A 14,790-nucleotide genomic window follows, 5' to 3' on the forward strand; every position below is an offset into this window, starting at 1 on the left:
TCCTCACTCACTACCAAGATTACCAAGAAGCAAGTAAACTCGTTTGCACGGCATTTCTTGCCCGCGGGTAAACCCACTCACCAAAGCATACACACCCCTCCGCATTCCACATTCCTGTACAGGCACAAGATTTCCAAGTATAGGCTTGTCACAATCCCGCTGAAAAATGGTTATGGTTAAGTATCGGTAGGTGTGGGTTCCCGAAGGTGAATGTATTTTAAGGGTGTTTACGTGGTATTCTACGGACCCGAATTCGCAATCGCAACTTGTGCCGAATACCTTGAACCTAGGTACTACCTTGCCAATCTTCATTGCATACCTACCTACCTACCTACCTACCTAGGGTAAGTAATGTAAGAATGCACCTAACGTAGGTAGGTCGGCAGGCGCTGCGATGTGTCCTGCACAACAGCATAAAAAGAGCTGGACTGGACAAAGCCTACAGCACTTTACCCTGTCTCTTGTCAGCGAAGGAATTGTCACGACAGTGCCAAGTGCCTCGGACCGGGGTTGGGCTGCTCGCCTGAAGCACGACTGCTACCGCGGTCGACGGGGTGAGGGTCAAAAAAAAAAAAAAGCCACGATCGATCGATATATTTGACGTTGGTATGTGCAGGGGCCGGCAAAAATATGCTGCACTCCATGTCTGCATTTGCATCGGGCACCTTTTAAATAGGTAACCAGCTTTATCCGGAGATAGACCGACCGACACTTGGGATGTGTGGTTGTTGCTCTGTGTGTGGTGTGCTTGGCGGGATTACTTGGGACAGCGACAGGTACTTGAAGCCCCACCCCCTGTTCGGAAAGCAGCAACTCCGACAGAATTCCTGGGCGGTCGCTATAGTGTACCAAATCGCTTTGGCTTGCCCCCTTCAGGCGCGTTCAAACTAGGTTCCGTGTTTATGTGTAACAGCTTTCCAACTATAATTGATTGATGCTCTCCATTCGGTTCGAGGTTCCAATTTAATGATCCTGATGCCAGAATTCGGAGTTGTTATTTAAAGAAACCAGCTTTTCAGAGATTACCTTCTGTTCCCCCTATACCAAGGTACCGAATTGTCTACTATAGAAGCACCAGGTTAATTCTAGATAGAAGGACTAGCCGGGCTATACATACTACAGTATGAGTTACCTTTCCTACCTGGGACTAAGCTACATTACTTATAGGAGTCCACAAACATGTGGCTGATGGTAGATGTGTCTAAACGGCCTACAGCCCCAGTTCGGCCAGATCCATTGGCTTACACACCTTGACACCCGTGGTTACCTACTTACCTTATCTAGTCTGTTCAAGCCACAGAATATGAAGCTTTTAGCGGACTGTTGGTGCCAAAGTAATATTCTTTATACCAATAGCAAAGTACTGGTAAAATATGTAAATAGGTTCTGACTAGACTTACCGGGCGCCTAATTGGACACCTTGCAAATCATCGATATTATTTATGCTCCGGCCTCGATCCCTTTAATATGACAACAAAAGGTAATAATAACCACCTTCCTTAGGTACCGAAGGACACCATCTGCATTTCTCTGGCTGCTGCAGGCTTTTCGGATATCGACAGGGGTGTCATGATCAAGAAAATGACGTCAAAACGAATCACTTTCGACTCTCTTACCAGGAACAAAGTCAAAGCCTCTCTCTCGGAACATAGGAAATCCATGTGGGAAAAAAAGGAGAACGACAAAAAAAACAGTGGATGCAATTCACGACGTCGGAGGAGAGTCTTTGTTCGATAAATTGCCACCGCTACTCTTGCATCATTCCAAATACAAAACAACAAAAAAAAGAAGACCCTCGACTCGTAGCTTGGCCAAGAGGTTTTGTCGCATCCCTCCCTTACCACTGTGCTTTAAGCTGTACCATAGTAGTGGGCCTAATCATGTGCTTGCTAGTTCCTGGGTTACGCTTGTCATTCATGCCTATACGTAGTACTAATAATGACTATACAGATGGATTTGATGAATAGGATGTTGGTGAAAAAAAATAAAAATAAAAATTCACTACCGAGTAAGCTACCAAAACCAACCGTCAGCCCACCAACTGCTCATCATCCTGTCTCGGTCAACCCGACCGCTGGGCTGGGCTGGATCAGGTGCTTTACAAAGTACCTGGTAATTATTCATGTGTAGTGTTTTAGTAGCAAGCGCCTACCCCTACCTTAGCTAGGTTAGGACGAGTACCAAAAGTCGGGAGTGGTGGGCTGGCACTGTGTAAGCTTCGAAAAACGCGATTCAATACTATTTTCTACGGCGTAGAGAGCTGGTCATCCGTCCCGTTTTTCTACTCATTTTACGTAGCGATTGGTAACGGTAAAGTAGTAATCATCAAAACAACAATCCTAGTGCGCAAACGTCAAGTGACCTCACCGGTGGACACTGTATAGTAAGGGAACGAGACAGACACAAAAAAAAAAAAAAAAAAAAAAAAAAACCAAGAGCTCCGCCAGGTCTTTTATGAGATAATGGACCTTACTTGAGTGGATCTTGTACGAGTACAATGCATGCAACCTTCTTCCATCGAAGATTGTCAGCCTGGAAGCTTACCTTACCTCTGCGTAGCACCAGGGAGCTTTGATTGATTCCAGTCCAAGTTCGTTCAAGGCCCCAAAGCTATCCCACCAAGCAAGCTATCGTAAGGTAAGGAAGGTATGGAGGTGGGCAGCTACCACCTAATTGCAGCCAATGGCTATCTATCTATCTTTCATCCCCCTCCCTCGGGCTCCCTATCTCGTTTACTAAAAGGTCAAAGTACCTGACTCTGACTTGTTACCAGCTATTATCCCGTGTTTATCGGCACCTCGGGCCCTCATCTGGGAAATGTCGCGCCCTGCATTGATTGAATGCATTGAGACTTGTCATGACTGGCCTGCACTGGATTGACCGTGTGAGATTGATTGTCAGTAGTAGTAGTAGCACGACTCTAGATTCTAGGGCCTGCTCATTCCCATGGTCATGCTCGCTCCCATCTTCTTCTTCTTCCTCCTCCTCCTCCTCCTCCTCCTCCTTCCTAACTTCCCAGTTCGCTTCCACACGGGAGCTGAGCACCTCTACCTGGTAGTGGGAGAGAGAGACCCCGCCCAATGCGCGCAGGGCCGCCCCACCCCCAGAACAACAACGAATCGAATCCGTCCAATGCCTAAGCTTCCCATGTCATGTCAGTTGCCACTGCCACTACATTCCTGCCTGGCCCATTTCGAAACCGCACTTGTGACACCGTGCCGAAAGACGAAGCTGGTTGTGAGCTCTTTCATTCACCCATTCAGGACAGGACTCTCTTTTTCCCTTTGGGAGCTACCATAATGAGTTTTGACCTACCCCCTACCTACCTACCTTACCTACCACCTACTACTTGCTACCTACCGACCTAACTTACCTACCTACACTGCCTTACTCAACCAACCTACCAACCAACAGACAGATAGCTCGGCTCTTTTTCTGTTTCCCCCCCTCTTTCTACTATTTCCTTTATACACCACAACTTCTTTTTTCGGTGCAATTAAACTCCCAATAGGCAAGTGCACTTCGGATCCTTCAAATCGACATCTTATCGACAACAGCTTAGCATCGTCAACCCCTCTTTTGGTGGGGGGTCCCTCAGGTGCTTGCCTCGACGCCAGCCCGCAATTGCATCACTCTACAGCGTAGCGCAGCACAGCACGATGCCTCCGCGAACCTCCGCCCTCACGTCTTCATTTTCGGTTTCCGACAGCTCCCTGAACGAGGTCATTTGCCCGCTTAGGAATCAGGGTAAGTTGAGCATTTATTTATTCGTTTCCTTCTCAATAACAAACCGTCTGGTCAACACTCCCGCAAGCCCGCATTGACTTACCAAACGTTCCCGGAAATAGATGGCTCTAGCTGCCGCAAGCGATGCATCGGCGTGAGTGCTTCAAACCTCCCCTTAGCTCCATGTTGTCTGCCGTCATTCATGCTATCAACCGGCTCGATCGGCTCTTGTGCGCCGTCTCCGCATTGTTCACTCTCTTTCCAATCCCGTCGAAAGCGAGCGACAACTCTCGATTGGATTGATCACCATTGGTGGCCTTTCGGAAGCCCGCCGCAGGCATCCCTGGCCGATTCAGACGCACCCCAGGTTTCCAAATCTTATTCCATTCTGACTTGACTGCTGCCCAATAATTAGGAGAAGAGGTATCGCTCTATGCAAGAGCATATCCGAAGAGCGCACCCGGAACACTACATATCGAAGCTTCCTGCAACCGAGGAAAGCTTCCTTCTCATGATCAACACCCCACCTAGCGAACGACCACAACAAAGCCCAGCGACCGCTCCTCGGCCGCCCGCAATCGACCATATCAAGGGAAGTGGTTATTCACATGATCGGCAACATGGTTACCACCGTGACGAGTCCAGTGCCCCGCCGACACCGCGGAACCAGGATGAATATCCACCAGTAACTCAGATGCTTCCCGCGGCCAGCGCTGCAGCCGCATTGGCCCAGCTGCACAAACACAGCATGGAGCCGGAATGGGGCGACTCTGAACCTGTGCGTCTTTAAACTTACCCCCTCCACGGGCTTTTGGTTGTTGTGGATAGTGCGAAAATTGGGCGCTGACTTTCGCCTTGATCCTAACTCTCAGGGTTGGCACTCTGATTCGGAAAAGGGGAGGCTACCGAGGTCATCGATAGAATTACCACCGATTCATCTGCCAGGAACCGATTCTGCCGGGGACTTGTTCACCATGTCGGGAAGCTCAAGCAGGCACAGAGACATGTTACCATCCATTCTTGCCACATCACCACCGGGGCGATCATCGACGCTGCCACCTCTCCAGCGACCCCTAGGTCCGAACCGGCCACGGAAACAGTCCATAACGAAACGGGGCAGAGAGTCGCACCACAAGAAGCAAAGATCCAGAGGTGCCGCGGCCGACTGGCTTCGGAGGATTCAAAACGACACGGGCGGGTTGGCTCCAGGAGACCGGCTGAGGCCAGGCGACCCTTTCAGCAAGGCCAAGTCTGCGGAGCCGACGGGGGACACGGGGAGGCGTTGGGAGGACTTGATCGACGCGGCGGCATCAGCCACGGAAGAAGTCGACGAGGACAGGACGCCTGTAGGTCCGCGCAGCCCCTATTTGATCGACCCGGCCCTGACTTTTCAGGTACCGCAATCCCCCGTATCTGTCCACCGCGCATCACTGCCCCCTTTTCCCCAACCGCCGTCCTTCCCGAGTCAAAACAACTATCAGGCCTCGCCCCTGCAGCAGGCCCTGACACCTCCTTCGTATATTCAAGAGGTGCCCGACCCATTTCCTTCTGTCGAAAGCGCCGAGAGTGGTGATAACTTTCACATGGAGTCTCGTGGACTCTCGGACTCGTCCCCGAGCTATTCGTCCCAGAACACCCAAATCTACTGCGCGGCCTGCCAAGGCGTGTCTTTACTCAAAGAGTCGTATGCGTGCACCGAATGCATTTGCGGTCTATGCCCCGCTTGCGTCGAGGTCTTGATGAGCGAACAAGGAGCGAGAAGGAAGTGCCCCCGCTGCGCCACCATAGGGGGTCGCTACAAGCCATTTCAGCTCGATATCAGGTGAAAAACGGAACCGGTTTTCGACCATCGGTTATTGGGGTTTTCCATTTCACCAACCCCATTTTTATCCCCCTCTCTTATACCACTTGATTTATATTATACCTCTTCCACGTTTTACCACGTGATTCTCGACAAAGATGCATTTATTATGCACCATACCATAAACTGTCAGCGTTCCTCTTATACTCCGTTGGCCTTGCTATTTTTTTTTTCACTTGCTTTTCTTTTCCACCATCATTCGCGGTGTTCGGGTCAGGGGGGTTTTGCTTTCAGCGCATATCGGAGTTTCTGATTTTGAGTCAATTCTCTGTTACCAAGCCTGTTTCATTGTCCGGCCGTTTGAGCCGACTGAGGGCTTTTTGTTTATTATGAAACTTGCTATATCTGCCTGTCCGGGTGGCGGTGGTCCTGCACGTTCTTGTTTGAACCGCAATGTTCTTCATTCAGCAGCATGCCTTGTGGCTTTGCAATTTTGCGCTTGTCTGACCCGGAACAATATTTCTGGTTCATGGGACTGTTCATTCTTGATATACTAGAGGGGGCGGCGTGTCCGTTTCAGCTTGACTAAAGCGATACTGGTGGGCGCATTCCTGCTTGGAATGTAAAGCTGTGCTTAAACTCTAACCAGTTGCTTCTTTTCTTCTTCGGTTGCATGGGTGCTACTTGATCCATCGGTTCTCTTTAGGGGAACTCGCTACTTTCTGCCGACTATAAGTTGATAGACTTGATTTTAAAATACATATTTTGATAAATTAAAAACAACCTTTCGGGTCGGATACTATATCCAAGGAGAGTGACATACCTGGCCATGTTCACCTGAGGCGGCCCTGATCCGTCGCAATGTGATGACTGGGCAACTTCATCAGTAGGAAACGTCCCATGATGTGTGCAGACATGACTGGCACACCAAGTAACTCCGGGGGAGGTTGCTTCAGCCCACTATCTCAGAGATGGTAGCGGCGGACATCATGATACACAACATGGTGTGTCGCCCAGTACCACACCCTCAAAGTCTTGGCGATCTCGTGCTGCGTTCCACAAGTTTGGGGCACGTACTCGAAAAAAAGAGCTTGTACTGGGGTAGAGAAGGCTCTGCCAACCTGTCGACCGTGGCCTAGTTGGATTATGACATGGGACAGCGGAGCCAGAGTTACTCCATATACTCGTTCTCGTCTTTTGTGAATCAAGGCCTTCTCTATCGGCTTGGTCTTGACGTTAAGCATATGAATGCAGTCCAGTGTTTCTCAGAAACGTGTAGCGGATCGGGCTTCAGAACTCATTGCTTCACTCGCAAGAAGGAGGGGGCAAGGCTTTTGGTAGTTACAAAGACGATCAAGGCATATAAGAGAGTCGCAACAACAGTTCATTCTGATCACTTTTGGGCCCACTGAAAAGAAGCACGGATTTTGTATGTCTTGACTGGCAACATGTCCCCCTTGTTCACAGGATTATTCTGTGATTAAATCGAAACGCTTCATCAATTTATTGTTAACAAATTACCAAGTTGCAACCATCCAGTATGAAAGTCAAAACGTCTAGCAGCGACGAAGGAAAATGACGTAAATCAAGATGTTGCACAATCCTTGACATCGCCCCCTCCTGTCGTAGTAGGAGTTCACGATCGTTCCGCCGCCCGCTTCTCGTTTGCCTGTTTCAACAAGATATCCCGGATAGCGGCCCTCGAATTCCTGCTGCCACCGAGCTTGGGTCCCTTGAGGATCTCCGACTCGTCCCTCTTCGGCGCCCGCTTGTGTTGGTTGATGGCTGGTCGTCGGCGACGATTGCGCTGGTGGATGGCTTCCATGAACTCGCGACGGAACTCATCGGCCACCCTTGCGTCGTGTGCCCTTCCGTCCTCCGGTTCTTGGGTATCCTCCATTTGATAGTTTTCCACTGTGGGCCAGTTAGCGTTTGTTCAATTTTTTTCTTTCTTGTTCTTTCTCCTGTTTATTCGTAGCATGACATTGCGTACGAATCCACACCGATGCGCAAAAAAAAAAAAAAAAAAAAAAAAAAAAAAGCAAAGACTTACTTTTGTTTTCGAGTAAAAATTGTTCCACCATCTTATCGCGGAGTGCGTCCTCACTAGGACGACGGTTTCGCTTGGCAGGCTTGCCCCTGTCGGCCTCGCCCGCCTCTGTGCTGTCATCGCCGACCTCCTCGCCTCTCAGCCGCTTCGCGGCGCGCTCCGTCTCGACGACGTTGCGCTCACGCATCTCCTGGCCGAGGTCGACCTCATGGAGCTTGCCGCGGGTGGCGGGCTGCGCCGGCGTCTCAGCGAGAAGGCCCCCTCCAGTGCCGCCGGATGAGTTGGCCGCCTGGTCGGATTCTTGCCGCCTGTCGTGTGATGTTGTTGAGGATGATGAGCCAGACGCAGACCCTGTTGTTGCCATACCCATCGCCTGCTTCCGCCTAGCCAACTCTGATTCTATATATTCCTCCCTGCCTGATTAGTATGCGCCAAGCTAGTTCACGGGCGTTCGGGGCAAGGGGTGGATCAAGGGCAAATAAAAAAATATATATAAAGTAAAGTCGGCCAACTAACATGTGTCTGTTGACGAGCTCACCGACCAAACCGGTCTGAGCCGCGAATCGCCTGCCCAAGCCCGCAACCACGGCGGCCGCAGGGCCGGACATCTCCTCCTTGACCACCAGCTCCGTTGAAGCCTGCTCGTCGACCAGTTTCGACCCCGAGTCGGCGCGCAGGTCGACGCCACGCGTCTTGCCCTTGCGCGCATTCCTCAACCGCAACACCTCAGCCACCGACAGACCCGCGTCTTCATCCTCGTCGACGACGACGAGCTCCTTGTCGCCGTCGCCGTCCTCCTTCTTAATGTGGACGTTGGCCGCGGCGCTCGAGTCGGAGGCGGTGGCGGGCTGCGAGGTCCCGATGGGCGCGTCAGTCGTCGTCGTGGGCGCCGCTGCGACGTCGTTGTTGTCGGTGGCGGCCTCGTTGTCTCGTTGACGGTAGGCCGCCTTCTTCTTTTTGCCGCGGCGGAAGACGACGGGTGTTGCTTCGGAGGGTTTCTCCGTCGAGGGCTCGGTCATTCTGACAAACTTGTATAATTCGATGGGGAGAAAAATAAAAATTAGAAAAAAAAAGAGAAGAAGAAAGAGAAGGAAAAAAAAACAAAGGGTTGAAATGAGTTCGAGGCGGAAGTTTGATGGGCTTTGTTAGATGTCTTTCTTTGATTTGCGGAGGAAAGTGACAGGGAAGTTGCAGCGCAAGGCGGGCCTTCAGTACGGAGTTTAATTGTGGGGACTGGCCGTGTACCTTGGGTGGGGAAGCCGGGTTCGTACTAACGAAACTGTAGTTTATATCATATCCCCTATATCCCTCTTGCAAATCATCAGCACTCATACTCCGTACTGTCGCGTCGTTAAAGTCTCTTTTCCTGAGTCCCTCGTCTGTCAAGAGTACAAGCTTTTACGGCATCCTTTCCTTCATTCAATTCTACCGCAGAGACTGTCCAATTGCAGAATGAGCCCAATGGGTACCCATCTGCGCAACTCACCGAGATAAAGATTCCAAAAATGCCCCCGAAATAGCAGAAGAGTTAGAGTAGTGAACCATTCAGTGGTCTGGTTAACCTCAATATCTCAAGTTATGCCTTGCCTGTTGTCGAGTGAAACCGCAATATTGCTGAAAATACTTGGCCAGATGGGATTGATTCTGCACTTGTCGCCACGCATTTCTGGAAGCCACTGCTCCGCAATATTTGCGTGTATGAGAGACTCACACATAACCCGACGGTTCGAGGGGAGAGTGCGTTGGAGCAGTGGACAAAATGTACCAAGTTGGTTGTTTCCATACCAGGTTCGCTACGACCAACAAGGGCCGATTATACAGCGGTCTCTTTGATAGTAACTCACCGCCTGGAATTGCACGTTTAGTAAGTAACTTATTTGATGCTCATTCTTTATGCATATTTTGACGAGAGTAGCAGACTGTCGACCCATAGAAATTATTTGGTTCTGGGTGTTTTGTGACGGAAAACGGAAAACTGCGGGTTGCTTGAACATGGTTTGTTCCTGCATCGGCGATGGAATGCGGAAGGTCCAATCAGAGAAATTTCAGCGACTGGGCGCTCCCATACTGACTGACATCATGACAATAAAATGGCCAACTGAGTCGAGAACTAATCTGCTACCAAAGTCACCATTCCTTGCAGATAATCTCAACTGATAATCTATACGCCGGACTCTAATAGACCTGTTTTTCACATCGACTTGATCAAGATGAAGAGAGTAAGTCTGCCTGTTAAAAAAATTAAAAATTTTGTCACCAAGGGGGAAGAAAAAAAAAACACCAAAGCTAAAAGTCGTCATCTCGCAGGTTCACTTTGTTGCCCATGGCGGGGCAGTCCAGGGTAGGTTAGGCTGTAATAAGAGGAGCTCTGCGCTGTTGTCTTGGTGTTCACCGTCTTGATATATCTCTTACTAACTAAACCGCTTGGCCTCTAATATGTAGGAGTTGGATTCCGGTGAGTTTCAAGAAGAAAAGAGACATCTATTATCAGCTCGCTCTGATGGTAGAAGGTTGATGTTGACGGCACCACACATGAAGCTTCTTCACACAGAAACGAGCAAATGAGCAAGGCATCACCGGATGGGTAAAGAATATCCCAAACAACAAGGTGAGTGTAGGAGCTATTAGCTATGGGAAACCTGAACAACCTCGATCCATAACTTTATTTGGCTGTCCTTGTACCACCAAATCATTATATCTTAGATTCTAACGGCGCTCCAACGCCGCCGTATAGGTCGAGGGTGAAGCCCAAGGGGACGAAAAAACACTGGATGCGTTCCTCAAGGAAGTCGACAAGGGACCCAAAGGTGCACACGTCGTTAAGCTCGACAAAGAAGATCGTGATGTGGTTCAGGGTGAGACTGGCTTCGAGGTCCACCGTTGAACAAGCACTGGCCGTTGACACAAGATTTCAGATTGGCGTTGGAGTCTGGTATGAATAAGAGTTGATGGCTCACAAACATTTCATCCATGTTTCTAAGTTCTCTAGCTTTAATGATCAAGCCAAAAGCCGCCCGCTTAGTAGTATTGGAAAACAAAATACCAGAATACCGTCCCAGCGACCAAGTTCTTTTTGTATACAATGCCCACTTTTATTTACGTGTTCGCACATATCCGACAATTAGAATTCATAAGGAGACGACGGGAATTGAAATGACCGATACCAAGATAAGCCTGCTATACACACCAGGCTGAAGGCAAAACCCCATCCGAATAAACCCAAATATGCTCCTAAACTCCATGCCTCATCATTATTATTCCAAAAAGAGCGAGAAAAGAAATGTACAAGAAACAGTTGGGATCCGAGCCCGAAATACTCGGTCACCGGCAGAGGGAAAAAGAAAGTAATCCTGCTATCCAGCAGGCAGGTGTCCTCAGGCTTCTTCACCGTCTAGCGGTCAAGCTTCTCGAGCTCCCGCTTATCAACAGTACTAATGAACGCATGCTTCAGAAAGCGAAGCCATACTTTGTTGTGCTTCTTGTGCTTCTTCTTGTTGTTATTGTTGTTCTTGTTCTTCTTCATAGTTGGCCCAACGACTGTCTCGTTGCCGTAGTCGGTGCCTTCCTCGTCCAAAACAACATACCAGTCCGAATCAGAGTCCTCATAGTCCTCAAGACTAGACAGGTGTGTATCAGCCTCAACGTCGAGGGATTTGCCCTTTTGTTCTCTCTTCCCCATACGATATGCCAACTTGAGGAAGCTTGGAACTGTGAGGTCGGTGATCTTAAGGACTTTGTCTGTTGACGTGTTGTACTCCACCTCAAACTTGAACTCTCCCGGGGGCTTTTTAGCCGGTTTGTTCCCAGGTTTCCCACTTCGCCACTTGGCAGCGTCAACGTCGGACTCGTCATCGACCTGGTCGTTGTTGATACGAGTCAAGTTGGCAAACCACTGCTCATACCGAAGTAAAGTGAAAGGTTGTGGTGAGTATGCAGGACCCGGGGGTGCCGTCTTAGCCGGCGGTTCGGGTTTGATCAAATTGGGATCCTTGGGTTTCGGCTTATCCTTTCGGCCCTTTTTCTTTTTCTTCTTCTCCATCTCAGCCAGAACATGCTCCATAGCCTCCCGATCAGTAATGTCTACTATCTCGGCGGCTGAAGCTGTTCGATCCACTGCAGAACCGGTCCAGATAGCTGCACCTTCCAGGCCGCTTGTGTTGTACTCGTAGATTCGGAAGCTGGGGTAAAAGTTTGGCACTATGCTCCCACCAACCATCGTTGCCGAGAACCGCTCACCCCAAGGGCCTCCGAGGTTCTCGTGCTTCTTCTTCTTCTTCTTTTTGAGAGCCAACGTTGATGGCCCGCCAGCTATCTGGCCGGCCGATCTAGGCAGCTTGGACCACCTGTCCCGCATTTCTTTCAGGTAGTCTGTGGCGCCCATGACAGTGAGCTCGTCGTCCAGGTTCTCACGCAGACCACCGTCCAAGATCCCACCATTGCCGAGCAGGTGTATGTCGACTTCCTGGGAGTCCTGAAGCATGAAATGGTCGATATTCATATGGCCGTAAATGCCGGCAGTCACAACATCGCGGTACTGCTGCATCCAGAGCGTGTACTTTTGCCAACAAGACTCGTCCCATAGCATCTTGCTAGCTGTGCGTGCAGGCGGTACGTGACCAATGATGATAGCCTTCATTCCACGCTGGCGCATGAATTGCAATTGTACTCGCAACCACTCCAGCTGTTTATAGCCCGGCTCTGAGGGGTTGATGCAGTCGTCGACAGCGGCGTTTCGGTCAAAAAAGTATAGCGTGTTGAGGCTGAAGACGGCCAACTTATTAGGGACCACCTCAACAGAAAAGTAGCCGCCCTGTTCGAAAGAATGGCGCTGCTCCTCGGGAATGAAGTGATTCCAAATGTTGCTATACTCCTGGAGCCAGCGATTGGGGCCGGGTAGCATGATGTTGTGAGGAAGAATGTCGTTGTTGCCAAAGGTCGGTACGACAGGTATCGAAAGAGCCCTGGTAGACTCATTATAAAGCAAGTCCGTAAACTTGTTGGCAATCATACGGTTGGTTCCGAGGACCTGCTTGGCATTTCGGGGTATCTCCTCGTCACTGTCATGACGAGCGCTATCACCGGTCCAGACAATAAAGTCAATCTTGTCCTTCCAGTGCTTGTCGAGCCAGTCAAAGGTTGCATTCACCATCGAGATGGGTGTATCGCAATCCGACATTTCAGCGCCATAGTAGCCTGCATTGCCCTCTCCACGGTGGCAGGCAATTTCCTCATCGGTTGAGGTGTGCACTTTATAAAATGTATCGGGGTGGAAGTCTGTTGAGTGTGCAATCGTTGGCTTAGTAAATTATCTTGCAGCCAATTTTGCGTAGAGCCAAACAAAGCCTAAGTGGGTAGGTAACATTTAACATACCAGTAATGTGTAAAAATCGCCCATGCAACGGCCTATGTTCTGGCGCACCGAGCGCGCTCCCATGAGTATCTTTCAAAACATGTTGAGCTTCAAGCCCACTATCGGGGCTTATATTTGCAATGACGGCATCGCAAAGCAAGCCGAGTACCAGAAGTACCCTGGGCCGGCGCATCTTTTGGTCAGGGCGAACGCCCGCCGGTGCCTAGATAAACGTGGGTATCCAAGTTGAAGAAAAGAGAAGAAAAAAAAAAGATGATTAGAAAAAAAAAAATAGTCAAATAGTCAGGGCAAAACAAAGATGACCGAGTCCCAGTAATAGTCTAACGAGTCAAGAAGAATCGATATAAAGGGACGGAAAACATTGTCCATAAAATGAAGGTTGAGAAAAGGTTAAAAATGAGGATTGCGGTTGTAAAACCAGTTGGAGAGTTTCCAGGTGACGACAGTCTGCGAAGCGTGGAACCTTGTAGAGCACCACACACATCCCGCCGGGATCAGGCGAGCAGCACCCCCTGGACAGTTCAGGGTCTTGGTTTATACCCGTGCTTCCGCAACTGGTTGCTGGTTGGGTGAGAGACGACAGGTAAAGATCCTGGGGAGTCTTGCGGCAGTGAAGGTGGATGCTGTTGAAACCATGAGTGCGTGCTCGGTCGAGAAGGTCAAGAAAAAGGCAGGGGTAGAGAGGTACCTTGTAAGTCATAAGGTATCCAGGATTTACCGAGTAGATCAAGGTTACTTACGAGTAATTATCCAGGTATTTTGAGCAGGTGAAGAAAATAAACTCAGGTAAAGAAAAAGATCGAAGAACTAGTCTAGGTACTTAATCGCAGGCAAAGAATGTAGGTATGTAATCGCATCTTGCTCTACAGAGGATACCTCAGGTACCTACCTACTAAATTAACCTATAGCTGAACATCATTCAAAATTGAGTTCAAACGTGGAAGGTGCCAGTGATGACGAGCACGCGACTGCGCCTGTACATTCGCAGTTTGTCTGAGACGAGAAGATCATGGAAGTTACCTTGACAGTGAAGTACAGTACAGAAATACGTCGATTGGCGCGTGGTGGGTGCCAAACCCGAATGGAATCCCTGTCAGCCGGGCTGATGACTAGCGCATGTCTTACTTACCTCGAGCTCTCTGCTTCAATCACAACAAGACAGGGCAGCGGTCACAGCATTACACCGCCGTCACTCGCCTCGCGCCGTTCGCAGATCAAATGTCTACACAAGCAACGGACCATGCACCATCTCTCCACACCTTAACTTTGGGGGGAAAAAAAAAAAAAGCGAAATATAGTCCGATTAGATTTTTTTTTTCTCCTCTCAAACCGTTGATGGAAACAAAACACCGTTCCTGGTCCAATGTCCATCAGCCGTGGGCCCACGTGTCTTGGCTGAGGCATGCACAAACTTCCAAGACGGGGCTTTTCCCTTCCACTTGAGATATTTTTTGAGCACCTCTATGGCCCATCTGCAACCATCCACCACCATGCTTGTGATTCTGTGATTTTGAGGACAGGGTCATCTACTTAGCAACCCCGCATATATGATTCACCTATACACGAGCCTCTGGCGGCTGCCAATTCGCAGTATTCGGTTGCTCGCTGTCCAGTTCAGAAACGTTGACGTGCCAAGACATTACATAGCGCGTGTCGTCCCGTGGTGTAGAATAAAGGATAGCTGTGATATAAGGCAGGAATGTGCATGACGCCAGTGGCATCCCAAAATACGGTGGGGAGGAGGTGGCCCTTAGCCTCACCTCTGTGCACAAAGCTCAATGCCTAACTTGGGCTAGGCTCACGTCAACCTGCATCACCGCAGTCCCAGTTTCTAGGTACCTA

General features: G+C 49.6%; 4 protein-coding genes across 4 annotated transcripts; 2 read left to right on the forward strand and 2 right to left on the reverse strand.

Moving 5' to 3' along the window:
• The first annotated feature begins 3,029 nt into the window (after positions 1-3,029).
• On the forward strand, positions 3,030-6,318 carry PgNI_04673 (uncharacterized protein). Its single transcript, XM_031124717.1, has 4 exons — positions 3,030-3,747; positions 3,849-3,880; positions 4,142-4,504; positions 4,599-6,318. The coding sequence occupies exons 1-4, from the start codon at positions 3,660-3,662 to the stop codon at positions 5,550-5,552; spliced, it is 1,437 nt and encodes a 478-aa protein (XP_030985284.1). The 5' UTR covers positions 3,030-3,659; the 3' UTR covers positions 5,553-6,318.
• A 579-nt stretch (positions 6,319-6,897) lies between these two features.
• Positions 6,898-8,736, reverse strand: PgNI_04674 (uncharacterized protein). Its single transcript, XM_031124718.1, has 3 exons — positions 8,094-8,736; positions 7,581-7,990; positions 6,898-7,441 (listed from the first exon to the last, which is right to left on the reverse strand). Exons 1-3 carry the CDS (start codon positions 8,594-8,596, stop codon positions 7,164-7,166), a joined length of 1,191 nt encoding a protein of 396 aa, XP_030985277.1. The 5' UTR covers positions 8,597-8,736; the 3' UTR covers positions 6,898-7,163.
• A 949-nt stretch (positions 8,737-9,685) lies between these two features.
• On the reverse strand, positions 9,686-13,924 carry PgNI_04675 (uncharacterized protein). Its single transcript, XM_031124719.1, has 7 exons — positions 13,838-13,924; positions 13,637-13,767; positions 12,949-13,571; positions 10,312-12,851; positions 10,110-10,185; positions 9,891-9,928; positions 9,686-9,802 (listed from the first exon to the last, which is right to left on the reverse strand). Exons 3-4 carry the CDS (start codon positions 13,118-13,120, stop codon positions 10,969-10,971), a joined length of 2,055 nt encoding a protein of 684 aa, XP_030985278.1. The 5' UTR covers positions 13,121-13,571; positions 13,637-13,767; positions 13,838-13,924; the 3' UTR covers positions 9,686-9,802; positions 9,891-9,928; positions 10,110-10,185; positions 10,312-10,968.
• On the forward strand, positions 9,788-10,461 carry PgNI_04676 (uncharacterized protein; the record flags this gene model as incomplete). The annotated part of the gene is made up of 3 exons (XM_031124720.1): positions 9,788-9,796; positions 10,129-10,185; positions 10,312-10,461. The coding sequence occupies 3 exons, from the start codon at positions 9,788-9,790 to the stop codon at positions 10,459-10,461; spliced, it is 216 nt and encodes a 71-aa protein (XP_030985279.1).
• Positions 13,925-14,790: the final 866 nt, after the last annotated feature.

The sequence above is a fragment of the Pyricularia grisea genome, assembly GCF_004355905.1.
Source record: "Pyricularia grisea strain NI907 chromosome Unknown Pyricularia_grisea_NI907_Scaffold_2, whole genome shotgun sequence".
Taxonomy (NCBI): Eukaryota; Fungi; Ascomycota; class Sordariomycetes; order Magnaporthales; family Pyriculariaceae; genus Pyricularia; species Pyricularia grisea.